This window comes from Poecilia reticulata, chromosome 4 (assembly GCF_904066995.2).
Source record: "Poecilia reticulata chromosome 4, P_reticulata-male-v2, whole genome shotgun sequence".
Classification (NCBI taxonomy): Eukaryota; Metazoa; Chordata; class Actinopteri; order Cyprinodontiformes; family Poeciliidae; genus Poecilia; species Poecilia reticulata.
In genome coordinates this window covers 19,450,233-19,469,686 of record NC_088833.1, presented here as the reverse complement: position 1 = coordinate 19,469,686, position 19,454 = coordinate 19,450,233, and the positions used below count along the sequence as shown (strand labels likewise).

General features: G+C 40.0%; 1 protein-coding gene across 1 annotated transcript; it reads left to right on the top strand.

Annotated features, from left to right (window-relative positions):
• Nucleotides 1-671: 671 nt before the first annotated feature.
• shc2 (SHC (Src homology 2 domain containing) transforming protein 2) lies at nt 672-19,066 on the top strand. Its single transcript, XM_081606445.1, has 14 exons — nt 672-825; nt 3,167-4,574; nt 8,685-8,755; nt 10,944-11,004; nt 11,145-11,264; nt 12,275-12,328; nt 12,517-12,568; nt 12,724-12,850; nt 13,353-13,533; nt 14,131-14,224; nt 15,103-15,270; nt 15,368-15,708; nt 15,884-16,035; nt 16,868-19,066. The coding sequence occupies exons 2-13, from the start codon at nt 3,825-3,827 to the stop codon at nt 16,010-16,012; spliced, it is 2,148 nt and encodes a 715-aa protein (XP_081462571.1). The 5' UTR covers nt 672-825; nt 3,167-3,824; the 3' UTR covers nt 16,013-16,035; nt 16,868-19,066.
• Nucleotides 19,067-19,454: the final 388 nt, after the last annotated feature.

Here is a 19,454-nt window from a genome sequence, read left to right as displayed (position 1 = left end):
ATGATGTACAAAATGCATAATTTCTACCTTGTCCTAAAAAGCAAAGCAGACATAAAAAGACTGACGACGAACCAAAGGTTGAGTGAAGTTCAAAAATGATATATGTGTGTGTGTGTGTGTGTGTGTGTGTGTGCGTGTGTGTGTGTGAACCAGGTCTTTATATCCTTGTGGGGACCTAGTTCTGACTATAATGTGGGATTATGAGGACCACTTGCTCCTTATAAATGTTTTGGGCCCTATGAGGGGGGGGGGAAATGCTGTTTTTGGGTTAGGGGTTAGGTTTATGGCAAAGGTGAATTGACTATTGGTTAAGTGTGCGTGTATGTGTGTGTGCATGTAATGACTGAATTCTTTGTAAAACGTCTTTGAGGGTGCTGAAAGGCGCTATACAAGTTTGATGTCATTTCATTTTCTATTGTCAAAACAATGACTGCAACATTGTTAATGACATCTGATTATTGGATTTAATTTGAGTAAAAAAATGAACATTTTCTCACTCTCTGTGTTTGTGTAGCCTTTTTTTTTCTTGGAAAGAGAGAACAAAACATACAGAGAAATGCTTGCTGTTGCTGCATCAGTCAACATACATCGATTACATCTGGTTTATCAGTAACTTTATGACTCAGCAGCAAACAAAAAATAAGTGGTTATTTACGGAAAGGCACACTGGTTTTATATTTTACCTGTTATCCAGTACAAAAATAAGTTGTTCTTACTTTTATTTGTTGCTCAGCAGAACTTGGAGGCTGAAGAACACGTCATATCAGATGCTTTCAGCTAGAAGTCGCCAGAAATTAGGAGACCTTGATCTTTTTTCATTCTGAGGTAAATATTTTAAATCCTGATATCATTCTGAATTATTTCCTGCTATTTAGAGTGCTGTGAAAAGTATGTTTTCCTTTACAGATTTATTTTGCTTATTTTAACACCTTTAAGTCTCATATGCCTATAGATCAATTTTAATATCAGACAATGTTAACCTGAGATAATAAATGACACAATGATAATAAATTATGACTCCATTCGTTGAGAGAAAATGACAACAACTTGGCCCTATAAATCAGTAAATGCCACCAAAAATCTAATAATTGATTGTGCAGCCCTTGAAGGCAACAGCTATTGTTTCATGACAGCCACCCACAGGCTGCATTTTTTTGCATCTCTTTTTTCCACAATTCTTAGCAGAATTGGTTTAATTCAACCACAGAAAAGGCATTCCAAGCATAAACAATCTGCTTAATGTCATAACACAACTTCTAAATTCGATTTAAATCAAGACTGTGACTGGGTCAGTTCAAAACGTTCAGTTGTTTTAAGTATATTAGAGAATCTTGCTGGTGTGCTACAGATCATTGTCCTGCTTAATAACCTGAGTGCTCTTGGGGTCACAAATTGATGAGTGGAAATTGTCCCTAAGGATTTTCAGCTCTACAAATTGATGATTCTATTAATTTTGACAAGTAGTCTGATGAGGCAAAGCACTCCAAGACCATCAAACTACCACCACCATGTTTTATTATAGGTATGGACATTATTTTCCTGAAATGCTTTTTCATTCTTATATATTGGGATTAATTATGGACCTGTGTGACCTGGTCATGATCACAGCACTCCTTAGGATAAGTAATCCTAAGGAGTAATAGAAATGTATACATGGAAAAAATACCTTTTCATGACTCTGTACACTAAACATATTTGGTATTGTTCTGAATGTTTACATGTTTCCTTCAGAGAATATTTTTATTAAGATGTGGTAAATTTCAAGAAGTAGAAATGATGCAATAATATTTGAAATACTATTTTGTTAGTTTTTTTCTTTCAATTTAGGAAATCTGATTAAAGTTAAGAATCAATTACATATGATTCTAGTATTAAATTAAGATAAAATATTACATGCAAACATCTTGTATTAAAGGTGGTGTATTAATTGACTTTTTTTAAACTTTACGTCAAGTTGTAATGTTATTCTCTCATCAAAACATACCTGTAGCGTTGCTTTATTCTTTCAAGCATGTTAGAGAAATCCTTTAATCCCCCTGGCAACCATTCGGGGTGCATTAATACTTGATCTCACCAAGCACCGCATCCCTCCCCGTGTTTCCCTCACAGAGCTCCTCCAGACTAGTGACAGCAGCAATTAGCAAACACCTGGTGGAAGTGCATATCTACTGAGCTCATCATGTGACCTACATCTCGGTGTAACGCTCTCAAGGACATTGTCAAAGGCTTAATGGAGCAACATTGTTTTGATGAGGTGCTGAAGGCGGAGTGACAAAAAGAGCAGGAGCCCCTTAAAAGGACAGAGTTCCAAAGCACAATGCAGTAAATTGCAAAGTCAGATTTTTTTAAGTCATATTTGATGCAGCATATCAATTGACAGGATGTAACAGTTATCAACTTGGTAAAAATGGACTCTCATATTAGATATTAATATTACACATGTCACCAGTTGCACAATTTTGACAACAAATCAAACTCCGCTATATTTGGAACAGTACCCTCATATAGAAGTAACTTCCCCCAACTAGAGAATCCACCAGGGTTAGAAGTTGAAATTTCCCTCAAACAACCAAACTACAAAATATCTGATTCCATTTTAAGGAAGCTAGAAGATCCCAACAATCCCAACACACATCCTAGGGGAGCCCCAGATGTTCTTTGGCCATCCCTTGGCTATTCATAATGTTATGGTTAATTGAGTAAACCCCCACTCAATAAGAGAGAGTAGAAAAGCGAGTAGAAATGACTGGGAATTAGTGAAACACACAGGGGAAGGTGCAAGTAAAGAGCTAAAAGGGTCACGCTGAGATGCCTGATTGCTCCCCTGAGAGGTGGATGAGAGGGTGGAGGGAAAGACAATCCAAGCAAATGGAAAAGATTGGATGTTGTCAGATGGGTCGTCCTTTAAGATGGTGACTCCATTGTTCCTTTTGTTCGGTGCTTCTGTATATCTTGGGTGAAATGAGATCATGCTGACTCATACAAAATTCACTTCAATTAATTGGTTTAGTCTTGTTCCCATGTCTCTACTATAAGTTCATGGGTTAATTTTTACTTTATTATAGTACCATCATATTTTCTGTTCCGTATTTGTTGGGCCTTTGCTTCGATATTCAGTCTACTTGTTATTGATTTATGTAAAAAAAAAACATCTCATTGATTGCAGGTTAACACACTGAGCAACAGTATTGATTTCCACCTTCTTTTACGCCAGCATTGGAACAGTAAGACTTTTTATTATTGGCATCTAATTAGCAGCAACATAAATCCATTAATAATTAGAAATGCATTATTCTCTCTGGGTGCGTTCTAGGATTTTGCTTTCGAGTAACCCAAAATGGAGCAATTTGCTGAACTGTAGCTTCACGCAGAGCTGCAGGTGATCTGCAGAATGTGTGCTTGTGTCTCGGAGGAGGGCGGTTAAAGCATGTGTGTTTCAGCAAATACTGCCTGAGAGCAGCTGGGCAGGGCAGGACTCACAGGCCAATGACATCATCCACGAAGAAGGAGAGACAGTCGAAAGCGCACGAGCCATCTCTCCTCGGGCAGTATGAGGAAGTGGGCCCCACTCAGAGCGGGAGGCGGAGAGCAGCAGCAGCAGCAGCAGCATGAGAGCAGGACAGTGTCTGAGTGGCGGAGGTGCACACAGCGCTGAGCTGACTTTGACAAGGATATAGGACGCGGTCTGGGGAATTTTTTCTTCTTTTGTTTTCCTCTCCTCTTTCATTACTCCATCCCTCCCCCCTCCCCTATCCCCTCTCTCCTCCATCCTTTGAAAGTTATCCCCTCTCTCTGAGCTCCTGCTTCAGGCGGCTCCTCCGGGCATGCTCCTTAAGCCAAAGTATGACCGCTTTCGCAACGAGTCTGTAACCTCCTCTGACGACCTGATGCAGAGCTTAGCCATGAGCAGCAAAGTCGTGGCCACACCGGTGGTCTCCTCCTCCGCACAGAGTCTCCCCCTGCCTCCTTTGCCTCCCCTGGATCCCAGCGCCAGGTCCTCCTCCTCGGTGGGGGCCACAGCCCTGGCAGACTCCCCCTGCCTGGATGGGGAGCAGGAGGCCACCACAACCTTCTGCATGCTCATCCCCAAGATGCCCCAGTGGAAGTTCTCAAACTCCTTGCTCAGCAGAAGCCCATCCAGCTCCAGCTCTAGCAAGGACTCAACCAAGACAGCTTCTTCCCAGGCCTCGTCTTCATCACCGTCAAACAGGACCAGTGGGGCGAGCCCAGCCAGCGGCCCCGTGGCCAGCCTCGCGGCCGTACTTAACTCCTGTGACCCTGTCTGTGTCACCCCCTGTTCCCTGCAGGCCATCCGAGGGCAGCGGGCAGTAGCGCAAGCTGCAGCCTCTGGAGGTCCAGCGGGACATGGATTTGGGGTCGCAGCAGAGGTCATGGTGAGCCCCGGTGTCTCCAGCGGCTCCAGGTCAGGAATGAACCGCAGGACAAGGGTGGAGGGCATGTGGCTGGGGGGAGATGAGCTCCACACCAAGGGTAGCTTCATCCACAAGCCATCTCAGGGTTGGCTGCACCCAGACAAGAAAATTGTGGGACAAGGAGCTTCTTACATTGTTAGGGTAAGTACATTTAGAGTTAACTGTTAACCCCAGTGATGCTCTAATCTGTTTTTACTTGACAGATACAGACTGAGTTCCCATTTATGCACCAAAACTTACATCTCTAACTATTACCCTGTGATTTATGTATAGATCAGAAATGTTTGGAGTTTTTAGTTGCGAAGTATTTAATATATATCTTTTTTTTTATCTGAATTTTTTGTATTTCTCTTGCTTATTAAGAGGACATTTGATCATTCTGATGCAAAATAAGTGATGCATCTGTAATTAAAGACTCCCATAGGAAGAAGAGAATATCAAGGCTGTAATTTAAAAAAAAATATTTATTCACTTTCATCCAAATGTGAATGTGAAAAAAAAACAAAACAAACCAAAGCATCTCAACAGCAGGCAGTTTGTTATGCAGCTCATGTGGCGGTGCCGAGGGAATACATAATTTCATCCAGATAGACGGCTTGGTGCTGCTGGTTAAGGGTCTGTATCATGCTGCACTTAGGGATAGAGGGAAAAAAAATAAACCATGAAATTACGTCTCCTGACTGCGGATGCTATTGTTGCTCAGCCACACTTTTAAATAAATACGGCTTTGTGTCACACTGTATTTAAAACAAAAACTGTGTTTATGGAGCATGTAATCTGCCCGATTGTGAGCTCTGAGTGTGGGAGTGGTTCTCTTTGTTTGGATTTGAGCCTGTTTACTTTTATCTATGAAGCGAATAGACAGATTTTATGCATCAATTGAATCTGTTGCTTCTCATAATCGTGAGTATGAATATGATATACTGTTGTTTGTTTAGTTAGGGGTAGACAAAGGCAACCTTTAGAAATTAAAGAACTTTGTTGTTCTTTTTTATAAATAATAAATAAAATCAGGGTAGATAAAGTAATCATTAGATGGGAAATCTGATTAATCCGAGCAATCTGAATCCTTACGCGTCTTGTTTATTGTTCGTCTCCCCACGGTGTCCTCCTTGATGACACTTCACCTCTGCTCCCTCCCCCTCCTCCTCAAACTTAATGACACGGCCCTTGATTACTGCAGTCTGGGGGCCCTGAGTGCGATTTCTAATGACATTACATGAGCGCCATTCATTCCCATATTCAATTACGTTTATTCACAGTCATTTGCATCATGTGACGAGGACGAGGCAGTTGGATCAGTAGCAGAAGAGGTCGGAATGTTTCGCAAAAGTGATTTCTCGTCACAGAGCTCTGCTTTCCGAGCTTCGCGGCGCGGGCTCTTCTTGTCTCTGATCGATGTCTCTGTTAATGTTCCGAATGTGTTTCTAGGAGTCCGGCGGTGTAGGCGTGGCAACAGTCGTCAGAGACGACCTGTAAGAGGGCAGTTTGGAAAATAACAGGATTGCTGTGCTCCTGTATGAGCAATTCAGCGGCAAATCCATGCAGGGAGGAGCGTTTCGCTGCATGTATTAGTGTCAGAGGGACAGTGAATTGGTGCTGCACTGTAATCATTCCAGTGAGCACCTCTCTCTCTCTCTCTCTCTCTCTCTCTCTCTCTCTCTCTCTCTCTCTCTGTGTCTCTCTCTCTGTTTCAGTTTGCACATATAGTCAGTCATTCACAGACTTCCAGTCCTCTTCATGGCAGACATATGGATTTCTTAGTCATGTGTTTATATCTTCCCGGTGTCCACAAAGACATGTCATGTGTTGTGTCTCCCCTACGTCTGCTACCTCTGTTAGCCAGAGCACTGCCGCAGCCATTAAAACAAGCACTGCAGCTGCCACAGCGGGTGTTATTATTACACATATTAAGCTCTTTGTACTCTGCTTCATTGCAGTTTTTATTAACAGTCATCTTATGCATATTGATCTTCTTTAATGTGACTTGTTAAGTTTCCAAAAACAAAACAAAGAAACATTTTACTCCCACGCAGAAAATGCATGGCACTCACTGACTGAGCTCTAAAAAGAGAATGAGTTTGGTGTTTTTCGTCCGTGTAGCCAACATTTTGCAACATCTGTCGTGATTCTTGCCTCCAGATACGAAATTGTGACTCCCCGACATGACAAACAACCCAGCTGCCAGAATTTATCTCAAAGAGAGAGGCTTCCACAACAGAGTTTGAGAAGAGGATACCAGTTTTATTACATTTGTAAGGAATGTTTCTTGAGAACCCGGTATCTCTAGTCATGGGATGTATAAGTCAGAGCTTTAGCCTGGACGGACAACATCCCGATGACGAGAAAGGGTGGAGGTTGTGAGCGTGGGGGACGTATCATCAGCAGATGAAATGGAAAAAGGAAAAAAAGGGACAAATTTCTTGATGGAAGACTTCCCTCAAGGCTAAATCTGATTAGAAAGCTTATTAAGCTCATTTAGACTCAGAGGTCCTCTCTCTGGCTCCTAATCTCTGCTGCGTGGTTGCTTCTTGCAAAGAACTATCCTACAAATACGCTGCCTTGTAAAATGTTCTAACCCCTTGAACTTTTCCGCATCTTGCCATGTCGCATCCACAAACTTTAGTGCGTGTTGTTGGGATTTTATGTCTTAATACACAGTGAAATGAAAAGGACAGTTTTCAAGCTGTTGCTCTGATTGTATGTTTATGGCCTTTTCTCAGTCCCAAACCTTTTGCTGCCTCTAACAGGCTTTTCTTCAATGAATGTTGTATTTTATTTTACTGACCACCATGTTTACTTGCCAGTTTTTCTCCATGCCTTGCATTTGGTCAAAAGTTCAATCATGGATATCATAAGACCAGATAATCTTTTTGCAAATGCTTGTTGAGTCTCCTTTATGTCTTGTAACAAACTACAATTTGCACTACTAACACCTTCAGTAATAACGTTACTGAAGAGTTGTGGAGCGTTGTCCTGTTGACAGATTCTCCCTTCTGGTTTCTGGATCTCTGCAGCTCCTCCTGAGTTACTATGGGCCTCTTGGCTGCTTCTCTGATCAAGTCTCTCCTGGCACAGCGTATAAACCTTAGGTGAACACTGGACAGCCTTTTCTTGGTTCGTAGTTGTGCCATACTCTTTCTATCTATGTATGAGGTACTGTGCTTTGTGAGATATATGAAGCTTAAGTTATTGTTTAATACCCGAAGCTTCCTATTTGTTTACTTATCTGTCTGCTGCCTTCTCTGATCTTCATGATGCTGTTTGTTCATTAATCTTCTCTAACAAAACAGTTGAATTTGTGCTGAGATCAAATTGAACTCTTATTTGACTATTTAATTGAAGTACAGGGGTATGAATGCAAATGCATGCCACATTTTTCAGATTTTTATCCTTTAAATAAATTTGAAAACATTGCTTTTCTTTCCTCTAAATATAAGGATAACCATAATTATATTGTATTGAAGTTTGGGTCTGTAACTTCAGAAAGTGTGAAAATCTTTTCAAGGCAATGTATGAAACTAAAAATGTCATGGAGCCTTCTGTAACGTTTATCCCATTTGCTTGACAAACTGAAAAAAATCACTTTTGAGAGCGCTTCTCATAAGAAGTGTTAACAGTGTTAAAAACTGCTCAACACTAAACTAACCAAACAGAAGACAACATATGAGAGGTTTCAGGATCTAAACTTTGTGACACTTCATTACACTGATTCTATTATTTGTTTGTAGCAGGAACAATCAACCAGATATTGAGAAGTGTTCCTGGAGATGATTTTGCCCTATTAATCGTAGCAGACAGAAATATCCCGAATTTTATTCTATGACAGTTTTTTTTTTTTTTTCTCACATCGATGCAGACAAGACGACGTTCTCACGTGAACCGCCTGCAGGATCAAACACCCTCACACATAATCGTCCCCCCCAGAGGGTTCAGAAGCTGCAGCTTGTATGCAGTCTGGAGCTCAGTGATGCTAATCTAGTCAAGGTGCCATTAGCACCTTGATTTGACAGCCATTAGTGCAACGCTGTGCTAGACGGTTGCTTTCCTGATTAATCTGTGGATGTAACATAAAATATAAATGGGAATTATCACGTTTAACAATGGAAGATATACTAGTCCAAAAAGCATGGTGCGTCAGAAAAAAAGCAAAACAAACATTTGCACTTTAAGTGCAGAACAGAATCAGAATAAAAATATGTTTCCATGCATATTGCAGAGCCCCATCTGATTTGATGTTTTCCTCTGTAGTACATGGGTTGCATTGAGGTGCTGAAGTCAATGCGCTCCCTGGACTTCAACACACGGACTCAGGTGACAAGGTAAGTCAGCAACCGTCTTTACCGCCTGTGGTGAATCAGGAGAATTTGATCCAATAAGCATAGTGTTTATTTACATGTCCATATTAAAGTGCGTGTATATCTAGGCGAATGTTTAGATCAAAAATGCTTAATTAAATCAATTAATTTGATTAGTAATTGGTGGATCGGCGGATTTTATTTTTCCTATAAATGCATCAAAGATGGTTCCAATTCCTGCAGTTCAGACTTGAAACTCTTGGCATGCGAGTTTCTTCTTGTTTGTCCTTTTCGTTTCACTGAGCTGCATGTGATGTTGTTGTCATCCTCAACCTAAAAGAGGCAGCGCACTCCTCTTCCCTCCTCCTCCTCTCTGCCTCTCCTCCCCTCCTCCTCTCACCCTCCTATCTCTCCTCTACAATCGATCATGAGTAATCTGAGCCTACCATGCTTCCAAAGCTTAAGTGCAGGGGGAGAGGAGGAGGAGAAGGAGGATGCAGCAGAGATGGAGTGATAGAGGAGGGGATCTATAATTGATGATGTTTGCTAATGACAGTGGAAAGCTGCAGTGGTCTCTGTGAACGCACCCTGTTGGGTAATGTGTTTGGCTGCAAGTTCTTGAGAGGGAGGAGGTTACGGGTGTGCAAAACAAAACAGCACAAGAAAAACAAAGGGATGAACCCTGCTGAGGCTGTTCTGGCTGCTTATGGTTTGGGCGCGTTTTATTTTTCTTTATGCTCCTTCTAAATTTGATTTGGTTGTTCAGATAAGTTCAGGTAATTTTATTTTATTTTTTTACCCCTTTGTCAAAATTAGTGAACATGGCGACGAAGGAAGAAACCAGGCATGGGATACATTTGGGTTAGGTTATAGAACGGTTATATTTACGTGTTAGATGTGCCCAGGTAAACTCTAAACTTAAATCTAACTGAAAATTTGTGGCAAGACTTTAAAATTGATCGTTACAGACCCTGTCCGTTCAATATGACTGAGCTAGAAAAATACTAAGAAATCTAGAGGAAAAAAGGTCTAAATAGGCAAATTTGGTATTGATCAGTTTTCAAAACAACGGCTAGTATAATTGGAAGGTGGTTCAGTCAATTCATGACAGACTTTTCAGATTCTTTTCTTTTTCTTCTATTTTTTCTTCCACGAGATCAACACTCGTTTGTGTTGATCTACCATGTAAAAAAAAAAAAAAAATATATATATATATATATATATATATATATATATATAAGCAGTTAATAATATGACAAAATCTCAAAAAGTTCAATTAGCATTAATATTTTTGCAAGACCCAGTGGGTTGGGTTGACCTGTTTCTCGTTTCTCCCCATTTGAGGACTACAAGTACCACTTCATGAAAAAAAAAAAAAAGTTCAGCTCCTAATGGGGAACACAGAGGTTGGTAATGAGTTTCAGCATTTAGATACCAGGACTAACAGGGAAAGACCAGCAATGCAGACAATAACAACAACTTCTCTCTCTTCTTCTGCCCCTCCGCCTCTCTCTGCTTTCATCAGCATGAGTCATTTGAACATGGTGGTGTTTTTCAAAAATCCCTGAGAAGACCTTTACCCGAGACAAGGCCCAGGACGCTTGGTTTTTAAATATTTATGAGCTACTCGATAGGGCTAGCCGGGCCTGTTGATTTCTGTCCCTGCCGTCCCATGGCGGACAGATAGCGAGCTACAGCCTCAAGTCTACATTATTCTTCACCCCCACCATCAGAGACACACAGAGAAATAAGGCTTTCAGTAGCCATTAGGCCACCATTCACACAGGTTGCAGCTGTTTCACTGCAGAGTTAGAGCAATCCTGGAGAGAGAGGGAGAGAGAGAGAGAAAGAGAGAGTGAGAGAGAGAGAGAAGTGCTTTGTGCAAAACACATGTAAACACAACAAGCATTGTATTTTTTCCCTCCATCACATTGTGATTATTTTTTCTGTAATTTAGCAGAGAATCTCAGCTTTCACATAACGTTTTGTAGATTGGTTTGTGAACAACAGATCAGATAGAAAACAGTTGTTCGCCACTGAATTGTAACAGATTTGGGACACAGCACATCTTACTAAACTTTTGCCCTAATTTTCCCAATTTCTTGTAATTCAACAAAGGACTCTAGTTTACTTCAGAAGACTTGTTTATGACAAGGGATCAATGTCTCTTTTATTAGTGTGACCAGCACCCTCTCCACATTTTCTTAATCAGGGAAGCCATCAACAGGCTTTGTGAGGCAGTGCCTGGTGGAAAGGGGGCTTGGAGGAAAAAGGTCAGTAGCAATATTTTACCGTGAATCTTTACTTCAGTGTCATATGCTTACGATAAGTATTATTTTACCAAAAACATATATGGTTTTAATTAACTCAGTTAACGTCTGTATGTTGTTGCATTCCTGTTTCTTTCATTTAGACCATAAACAAAGCTCTGCAGTCAGTCATGGGAAAGAGTAACCTGCGATTTGCAGGCATGAACATCGCTGTCAACATTTCTGTAGATGGCCTTGGACTCCTCGTCCCAACCACACGACAGGTGAAATGATCTACTGCTACAACCTGAAAGACTAAATTAGACAGCTCTCCTTATTTAGTGTTGTGGTAGTGTGAACTGCACAGAGCTCTCACTCATCTGGACAGCAAAAACACTCATCCAGAAACCAATGTATAGCACAACCATTCTCCAGAGACAAATAGATAAACTGTACTTGTTCTGTTTGAACAAGTACAGTTTACTTTACTTGTTCAAACAAGTAAAGTAAACAAGTTTACTTTACTTGTAAAGAGTTTGTTTACCCACAAGTAAAGTGGGTCAAACAAACTCTTATTACAATGAGGAGCGGAGTGTCTCAAGGCCGTGCGAATCATCGCTTTTCACACTGCTAACACCCAAGTCTGCATCAAAACATGATCTTGTTCATGTGTAAAGGGAAGAAGACAAACACCTAGAGGGTTGATGCAAAGACAACATTTGTAACATGGACAAAAAGATGTTAGGAGTCTACAGTTTCTACAGCATGACCATGCACCCCCTAGCAACCACAAGAATGCAGTGGAAAGACTGTATTGCATTAAATCCTTCTGAATCCAAGAATAAAACTGGAACCCTGCACTTTCTGGAGAAAGTGAAACAAATATCCCTCCTGGCCAGCATTCTCACAACATTCCACAAAGCTGTTGTTGAGGGTGTGTTGACTTACTACTTCGTTCTCAGCTTGGTACTTCAGCTGCAATGTGGAGTATGAAGACAGAGGACAGTGAGGGAAGCTGAGGAGGACATTGAAGGTTTTCCTAACATTTGTCCCAGATCTGTATGAGCGCAGCTGCAGAAACAGAGCTTTGACTCCGTACTTGGGCTTTATCTGGCCCAAATCTTTATCTAAAAATCAATCAATTTAATTAACTGACTGACTGATTTTTGGTCTTGCTGGATCATTGATTTCCAATCAAGTTCTTAATTTTGTAAAAGCATATTTGACTGTACATATCTTTAGATTGCATTAAATGGTCTCATGCCATTCATTTCCACACATGTGTATCTTGCAGGTGATTGCACACCATCCCATGCAGTCCATCTCATTTGCCTCTGGAGGAGACACAGTGAGTGTGGCATTTTTAACCCCCAGACTCTCCATGCCTGCTGTTTGGAATTGACATTTTCATCTTAACATATATCAATTATATTTTACTGATTTCCAATCTTGTGGCCCGAAAATCAATTAGTTTACTTAAGAACCTCTGATTTACGTTTGGTCTAATAATTGGACTTTTCATTTTCTTTGCTGCAGGACACACCAGATTATGTTGCATACGTAGCCAAAGACCCAGTAAATCAAAGAGGTGAGGTTTGTTTTTCTGTGCACAAAGAGTTTATACTCCTTTAAATTTGCATTTATCAGCATATAAATCATCGGCATTGCATTTTACATATACTGATGATGTGTGTGTACTTGTTTTTCTGTATGGGTCCGTATCCTTTTGGATTTTCTTTACAGCATGTCACATCCTGGAGTGTTCGGATGGCTTAGCCCAAAGTGTCATCAGTACCATTGGCCAAGCTTTTGAGCTGCAGTTCAAACAGTATCTACACAGCCCTCCTAAAACCATGTCATCTGTTGAGAGGTAACACAGTCCTGAAACAACGGCATACATGAAGTCATAAGTAAACATCAACAACAAAAACACAGAAAAGTGTTAAATGTTGGGCTTTTCAGGCCTTTGTGCTACCTCGTATGTAGAGCATATTGGCGACATTAGAAAACCTGACCTACTGTTAATCTTTTAATACTTTTGTTCTTGCGTTACTTTCGTGTTTGTTTGAAACTTTGAACGCTTGGATATTTTCACACTTTTACCAAGCATCAATTATGGAATGACGCTTTTGCAAACACAGGGGAAACTCAAGCTTAGCTTTATTTTCCGTTCCGATTTCAAATAAACATCCGCCTTCCTGTGACCAGCAGCAAGTCTTCATATTTTTGTAGATCACATTTGGACGTTGCACAACCGTAAACTGAGATTTCTTTTTTCTAATTAATTGTGGCAAGAAGTTGAACTGGAAAGCATTTAGAAAATCTTAAGTGACATTTAGCCATGAATTCAGAGAATGCGCATTTGACTTTAGGCATATCAGGACAGAGGAGCCGGTGTGGGGCGAGGATGAAGATGCATCAGAGCACGATTACTACAACAGCATCCCGGGGAAGGAGCCTCCTGTCGGGGGAGTCGTGGACTCTAGGCTGAGGCCCACCGGGACCCTGCTGGGTCACATCCACACCCAGCCACAGAGCAAGACAGCAACTCAGGTGAGCATCATGATATCCTGTCAGGTCAGGCTGTGGATTCTAAATGTGCATTTGTGACTCTTTGCTAAGAACAGTGTAGGTGAAATTCTGTCTTTCTACACCTGTAAAGTTGATATGATAACTTATATGTAATATTGATATTTTTCAGCTACATTTTCTTATAGGTTTTATTCAGCTTTAACACTGAAGCTACCGGCGGTGACACGGCTTTCTTGCAATCCAATATTTTCACAGATGTTATATAAAGTACAGCTGACTTTCATAATCTGCTTTATAATTAAAGTTTATTACCAAAATGCAATGTTTGACTTAGCATCCCTCAAACTGGTTATGATGTGTTTGTCTGCTGCTTCCCCCACATTAAAACAGAATTACACCACACAAGCTCCCAATATATGCGCTATAATTCATCTTGATATGCCTGCACCATAACTATTAAAGACACGATTGCACAAAAAGAAACTGTAGGCCTCTCACTATGTTGCCAGTTCACTGTATGCAAATGTACTGCAGAAAATATTTAAATTGTGTGTTTCAGAACTGCATTGAAGGGAGAAGAGATAACTGTGTGTTTAAAATGTGTTGTTGTGTTGACAGATGGGCTCACAGGCCAGGAGAGAGCAGGGATCTTATCCACTCGGTCAACTCTGTTATGAGCTTCACTGGGACACTGAGACGACCTGTGGCTCAGGTGAGACACCTTGTGGCCGAAAGTGGCTATTGCAGGTTAAAAACGACGTACTTGCCCCCGGAAAAAAATTCTTCTATTTTGCTTTTTTCCCCCCTCACACTTACATGTTTCAGATCATTAAGATATTTTTTAAACAAATAAAAGTTCGAGTAAGTGCTAAAATAAATTTTCAATAATAATTGCATCAAGAGAAAAATGTCATCCAATCAAAATTGGCCCGATGTGAAAACGTATTTGTCCCCTTACACCTAATGACTTAGTAGCAACAACAATCTCCATAAAGTGTTTGCAATAACTAGCGAGACCACGTGACTTTTTGTTGCTGTGGAGGTTCACTGTTGTTTTCAAAAACGTCTTATTTCTGTCATAATCAGTAAGTATTTGTACTTTTAGGTTCTCACTTTATTCGTTGAGTTTGGCAATAATTGCTCATTGTTAAATTTTGAACTTATTTATTTGTATTACAATTCTTAATTTTTTTTCTTACACTCTTTTTTTATTGCTTTATGCTTACATTCTTGTATTAGTATTTAGTTTTTGGTTAGTTTGATCCTTTTGCATGTAATTCAACAATGAAACATGCAAAGAGGTTAATCCTTTTTCGCTGCGCTTTATATCATTTATGATAACAGTTTACTATAGTTACGTTTTTGGATATTTGATAAGATTAGCCTTTTCTACCCTCCTTAATTTCTAGGCCACTTATTTAAAAAAGATGTCTGTGTGATTCTTGTATGAAAAAAAACAACAACTTGGGTACACATTAATCAACTCTGTTGGAGAGTCAAATTTTAAAACTGTTGTCACTATAACGAGAGGTTATAAAAAATTCTTAAAGTGTTATTTTAATTAGATTTTGTCTCATTTCTTGCATTTAGATGGTTACTTGTGTGCTGATGGTCAGCCACCAGGCAGCAAGGACTATGAAGAGCACCAGTATGTAAATACACAAAGTTTGGAAAACCTTGACTCTTTTACACATGGAGCAGATGGACATAAAGGGGCTAGACCACATGACAGTCCCAAAAAGGACCTCTTTGATATGAGTGAGTGTTGAGATTTACTCTAGACATACCTAATTAAGTGGAAAAGCAGAAACAGAACAGCTGAACTGAATAAACTAAACCTCTTGTGCCTCTGCAGGACCCTTCGAGGATGCCCTAAAGCTCCACGAGGCATGTGGAGGAGCTTTTGGCTCCGGCGTATTAGTGGGTTCTGGTTCTCAGGTTGGAGGTGTTCGAAACTTAGAGGATCAGTGGCCCAGCCCGCCAAGACGCAGAGCCCCCGTGGCCCCGAACGAGGAGCAACTGCGCAGGGAAATGTGGTACCACAGTCGCATGAGCCGGAGAGACGCAGAAAAACTCCTGGTTCGAGACGGGGACTTCCTGGTCCGTGAGAGCACCACCAACCCTGGGCAGTACGTGCTAACAGGCATGCACTGTGGCCTGCCCAAACACCTGCTGCTAGTGGACCCGGAAGGAGTGGTGAGTCTGTGTCAATTTACACCAGAACTATCCATCCATCCATCCATTTTCTTGCACCCTTATTCCCTCAGTGGGGTCGGGAGGGTTACACCAGAACTAAATACAACAATTTGTTTGCCTTTTTTGACACCAAAATTTTGCTTGCGTAATACAAAACTTGTTTATCCCCATACAGGTCCGAACTAAAGACATGTTGTTTGAGAGTATAAGCCATCTCATAACATACCACTTGAAGAACGAGCTGCCAATTGTTGCAGCGGAAAGTGAGCTTCATCTCAAGCAAGCTGTCCGGAGGAAACAGTGAACCACCCGGGTTGTTGTGAGATGGTAAGATGCAGCGTGCGTTGATTTTAAAAGTAGAGATCATTATTTGAACGGTTTTGCATGCAAATATTAAAAGTTGCTTGCAGCTTGACACTTTCAATGTTTTACCAGTCAGAGTAATTGTTGCTTTTCATGCGGTAAAAAATAAATAAATAAGGCTAAGAAGCATAGAATCAGACTGATTAAAAATGTTATAATTTCTGTGTTGAAAAAGAAGTTATTACCACTGAAGATTTTTAACAACCGCAAACTTTGATAGAAGTTTTATATGATGGAGCCACACAAAGTCACCTACAATTTTTAAGATTAAGAAAATAATGCATGTTTTCTTTTTGTACTTTACACTGTATTATTTGGCTTTTATTTGCTGCTGGAGCTCAAGCTCAGTCAGTTTTAGTGAAGCACATCTGTGATCCAGAAATGTATGGTTTTGCCTCAGATTCTAAGTGATACTTAGGTGTGGACATTGATTGTGCCATTCCAATAAATATGCTTTGGTCTAAATATTTTCATTGTAGTTCTAGTTCCTTATCCTGCTGGGCTTGCTTCAGTCTCAAATATTTTGCTTTTTTTCTGATTTTAATAAAAAAAAATTAAAAAAAGAAGAAAAAGCAACTGACAACCAAATATTCTTTTCTCACATCAAATTTTGTTGGTATGAAAACTTTTAAAAGACACTGTAGCCACTACAGGACTATGGAGGTTTCATATCAGTGTGTGTCGTGATATACAAGTTGCAGTTTACTTATATGTTATATTAAATGAAAATATTTGATTCACACAATATGTTATTCTTCAGTAACCATAATCTGTTTCTCTCCATCATTTTTCACAGCTGAATTCGTCTGGACTCTGGGAAACATTTGTCCTGAGAACTGAGTAGATGATTTTTTTTCATCCTGAAAGAACACTTCTACTATTTTTGCCTTGAACATACTTCCCATGAAAGTGCAGAATCAAGTCAAGCTCCTCTGGCTGTCGGGCTAAACCAAATGTTTTACTGTACGTCATAAACGCCTCCACATGCGGACCAGAATCCAGAATGCCACATCATTTTAAACATATAAAAAAACTAACAAGTGCTTCCAGCAATCCACGACCCCATTGTTACCGGCCATTCTTTCTGCCAACAATGAACACGACCAGAGGAAAAACTGAAACCGATTATCTGTCACAGATATAAACTCGAGACGTGTCAGCCTTCAGATTGAGAAGCAAATTTCTTCAAGTATGCAGAAAATGACTGTAGGTTTGCGTGTCTGAGACGCAACAGAAGGCCGTCTCTCTCTTTGGGATGCAACGACTTGCTATTTCTACATCGGTCTCCAGGATCCGAGAAGGCACAAAGGAGAAACACTGACTCGGTGTACGAGCTGCACATGCTTATGTACTTTACATTTTGCCACAGTATCAGCAAAGACATGAAGCTTTTCTACATTGTCATCAATTAACATATGTGGTCTTGTTTGCTGTTTGTAAGGAGCTTATCGCAGTACAATGAACTTATACGAGCCTGTGACCGAGCAGACTTTACTCTGCGATGAATCCTGAGTCCAAGCTAATGTCTTCATTTCTAACTAACTGTGCAGGTACATCCCAATGAATTGGAATACCATAAATAGTTTCAGTCTGTAATACAATTTAAGAGTGAAATTCATATATTCTCTAGATACATCATCACACACAGTGACGTCTCCTAAGCATTTATTTATCTTTATCTTATTGATTAATGAGTTATGTTTCCAAGAAAAAAATCTAAATATTAAGATTTTGTTTTACTATTTAATTACAACCAAGAAAGAAGCTGTCTGTTCATAAAGTGTTGCATCCAAGCACATTACTGGAGAGGTCAGTGAAGGTGACACACGGGTGAATCACAGGACGTCAAATATGACTCTTATTCAAGTTGCTCCTGCAACAGAGACATACAAAGCGTGGCACCAAAGAGAAAAGGCACTGGACTGTCGCTCAGTGGTCCAAAGTCATCATTTTAAATGAAAGTACATTTTTAATTTTCATTTGAAAATGTAGGTCCCAGAGTCTGGAGGAAGAGTGAAGATACACAGCCATCTGCTGGAGTTGGTCCATTGTGTTTTTTCCCCAAGTTCAAAATCAATGCAGCCATCTGTCTGTCAGGGAATTTTAGCGCAATTCATTCTTCCCTCTACTTTGAAGTAAGGAGATGCTGATTTCATTTTTCAGGAGAATTTGGCGACTGCCTAATACTGCCAAAAGTACCAATGCCCGCTTTAATGACTGTGGTAACACTTTGCTTAATTGGGCAGACAACTGTCCTTACCTTAACCTCAGGTAGAGGTTAAGGTAAGGAGTCTTACTTTTACTAAATTAAAGTTTTAATTCCACTATTTGTTGAGCGGTACCTGCATGTATTTTTCCCAGTGCCTTAATAACTACTACACTGGCAGGCTTTTGTCTCAGTGTATATAATGTGCAGTTCTGCACTCATTGCAAAAAGACTACATTTTCTTGTCATGCCATTGAAAAGATAAACAAGGTTCAGGATAATTAAGCTGTTATATTTGTAAACAGTGATGTAAGCTGCTCCCGTTTTCTTCTAGATAATCGCAGTCTATCAGCTGTTTTTGTTATCAATCTCTTTTGTGAGATCCTCAGAAAAGATGTCCTTTCCTTTCGCCGATCGCTGTCCTCTGCAGTGATTGGACGTAAAATAGCGATAAGGATGTGCAATCCCTCCGTTTGTTTCGGCTCAGGAAAATTCGGTACTTTGATGACCATGTTTTGTGTCCACATCTCTGTATTTAAGCTAAACAGGTTTGTGGTGTGTCTTCAGGGCACACCAGGAAGTGGCTCATTACATCTGTGTCACTGTAGTACTTTTGGATTGTATTGTTTTTTTTCCTTCTGTGCATCAAGGACAGGTAAATTAGATAAATCTTTTGATGAGAATGTGAATTTTTTTATGCTTTTTTCCCCCCTTTGCATTCTCAGGAATTTCTCAATTTTTCCCCCTTCTTCACTGTTATGTTTAGTCAATAAAATCAATTATGAAAGGGTACAGATAAAATAGTGTGTTACTTGTGACTGCTTAACTTTCTCCATTGACAGAACCTTATCCCCACTTACTAGTATCAGTAAAAATATTATCTAGAGGGGAATGGTCAAATATTGCTCTTTATTGTGTCTTGACTTATGGAGACCAAATGCTGTTTTACAAAATATTATTACTGGGAAAATTAACTGGTTCCACACCACTGACTGTGAAAATCAATTACTTTAATGCGCTCACACTCAAATTAGACTGTGTTTTTATCACTTTTAGTGAAAAATTATGCTACTGAGTTAAAAGATTGTTTTTTTCCTAGTTTTAGATCAATTAAAAATAAATAGTTGTCATTTCATACCATCTTAACAAATACAGAGGCAAATATTTTTACCAAATC

What these genes read in the sequence shown, in the direction of transcription:
- shc2 (XM_081606445.1), top strand. Translation starts at nt 3,825, where the DNA reads ATGCTCCTTAAGCCAAAGTATGACCGCTTTCGCAACGAGTCTGTAACC. An exon ending in AGGGGGCTTGGAGGAAAAAG is followed by an intron (nt 11,005 to 11,144) that starts GTCAGTAGCAAT and finishes TCTTTCATTTAG; the next exon opens with ACCATAAACAAAGCTCTGCA. An exon ending in ACCATGTCATCTGTTGAGAG is followed by an intron (nt 12,851 to 13,352) that starts GTAACACAGTCC and finishes ATTTGACTTTAG; the next exon opens with GCATATCAGGACAGAGGAGC.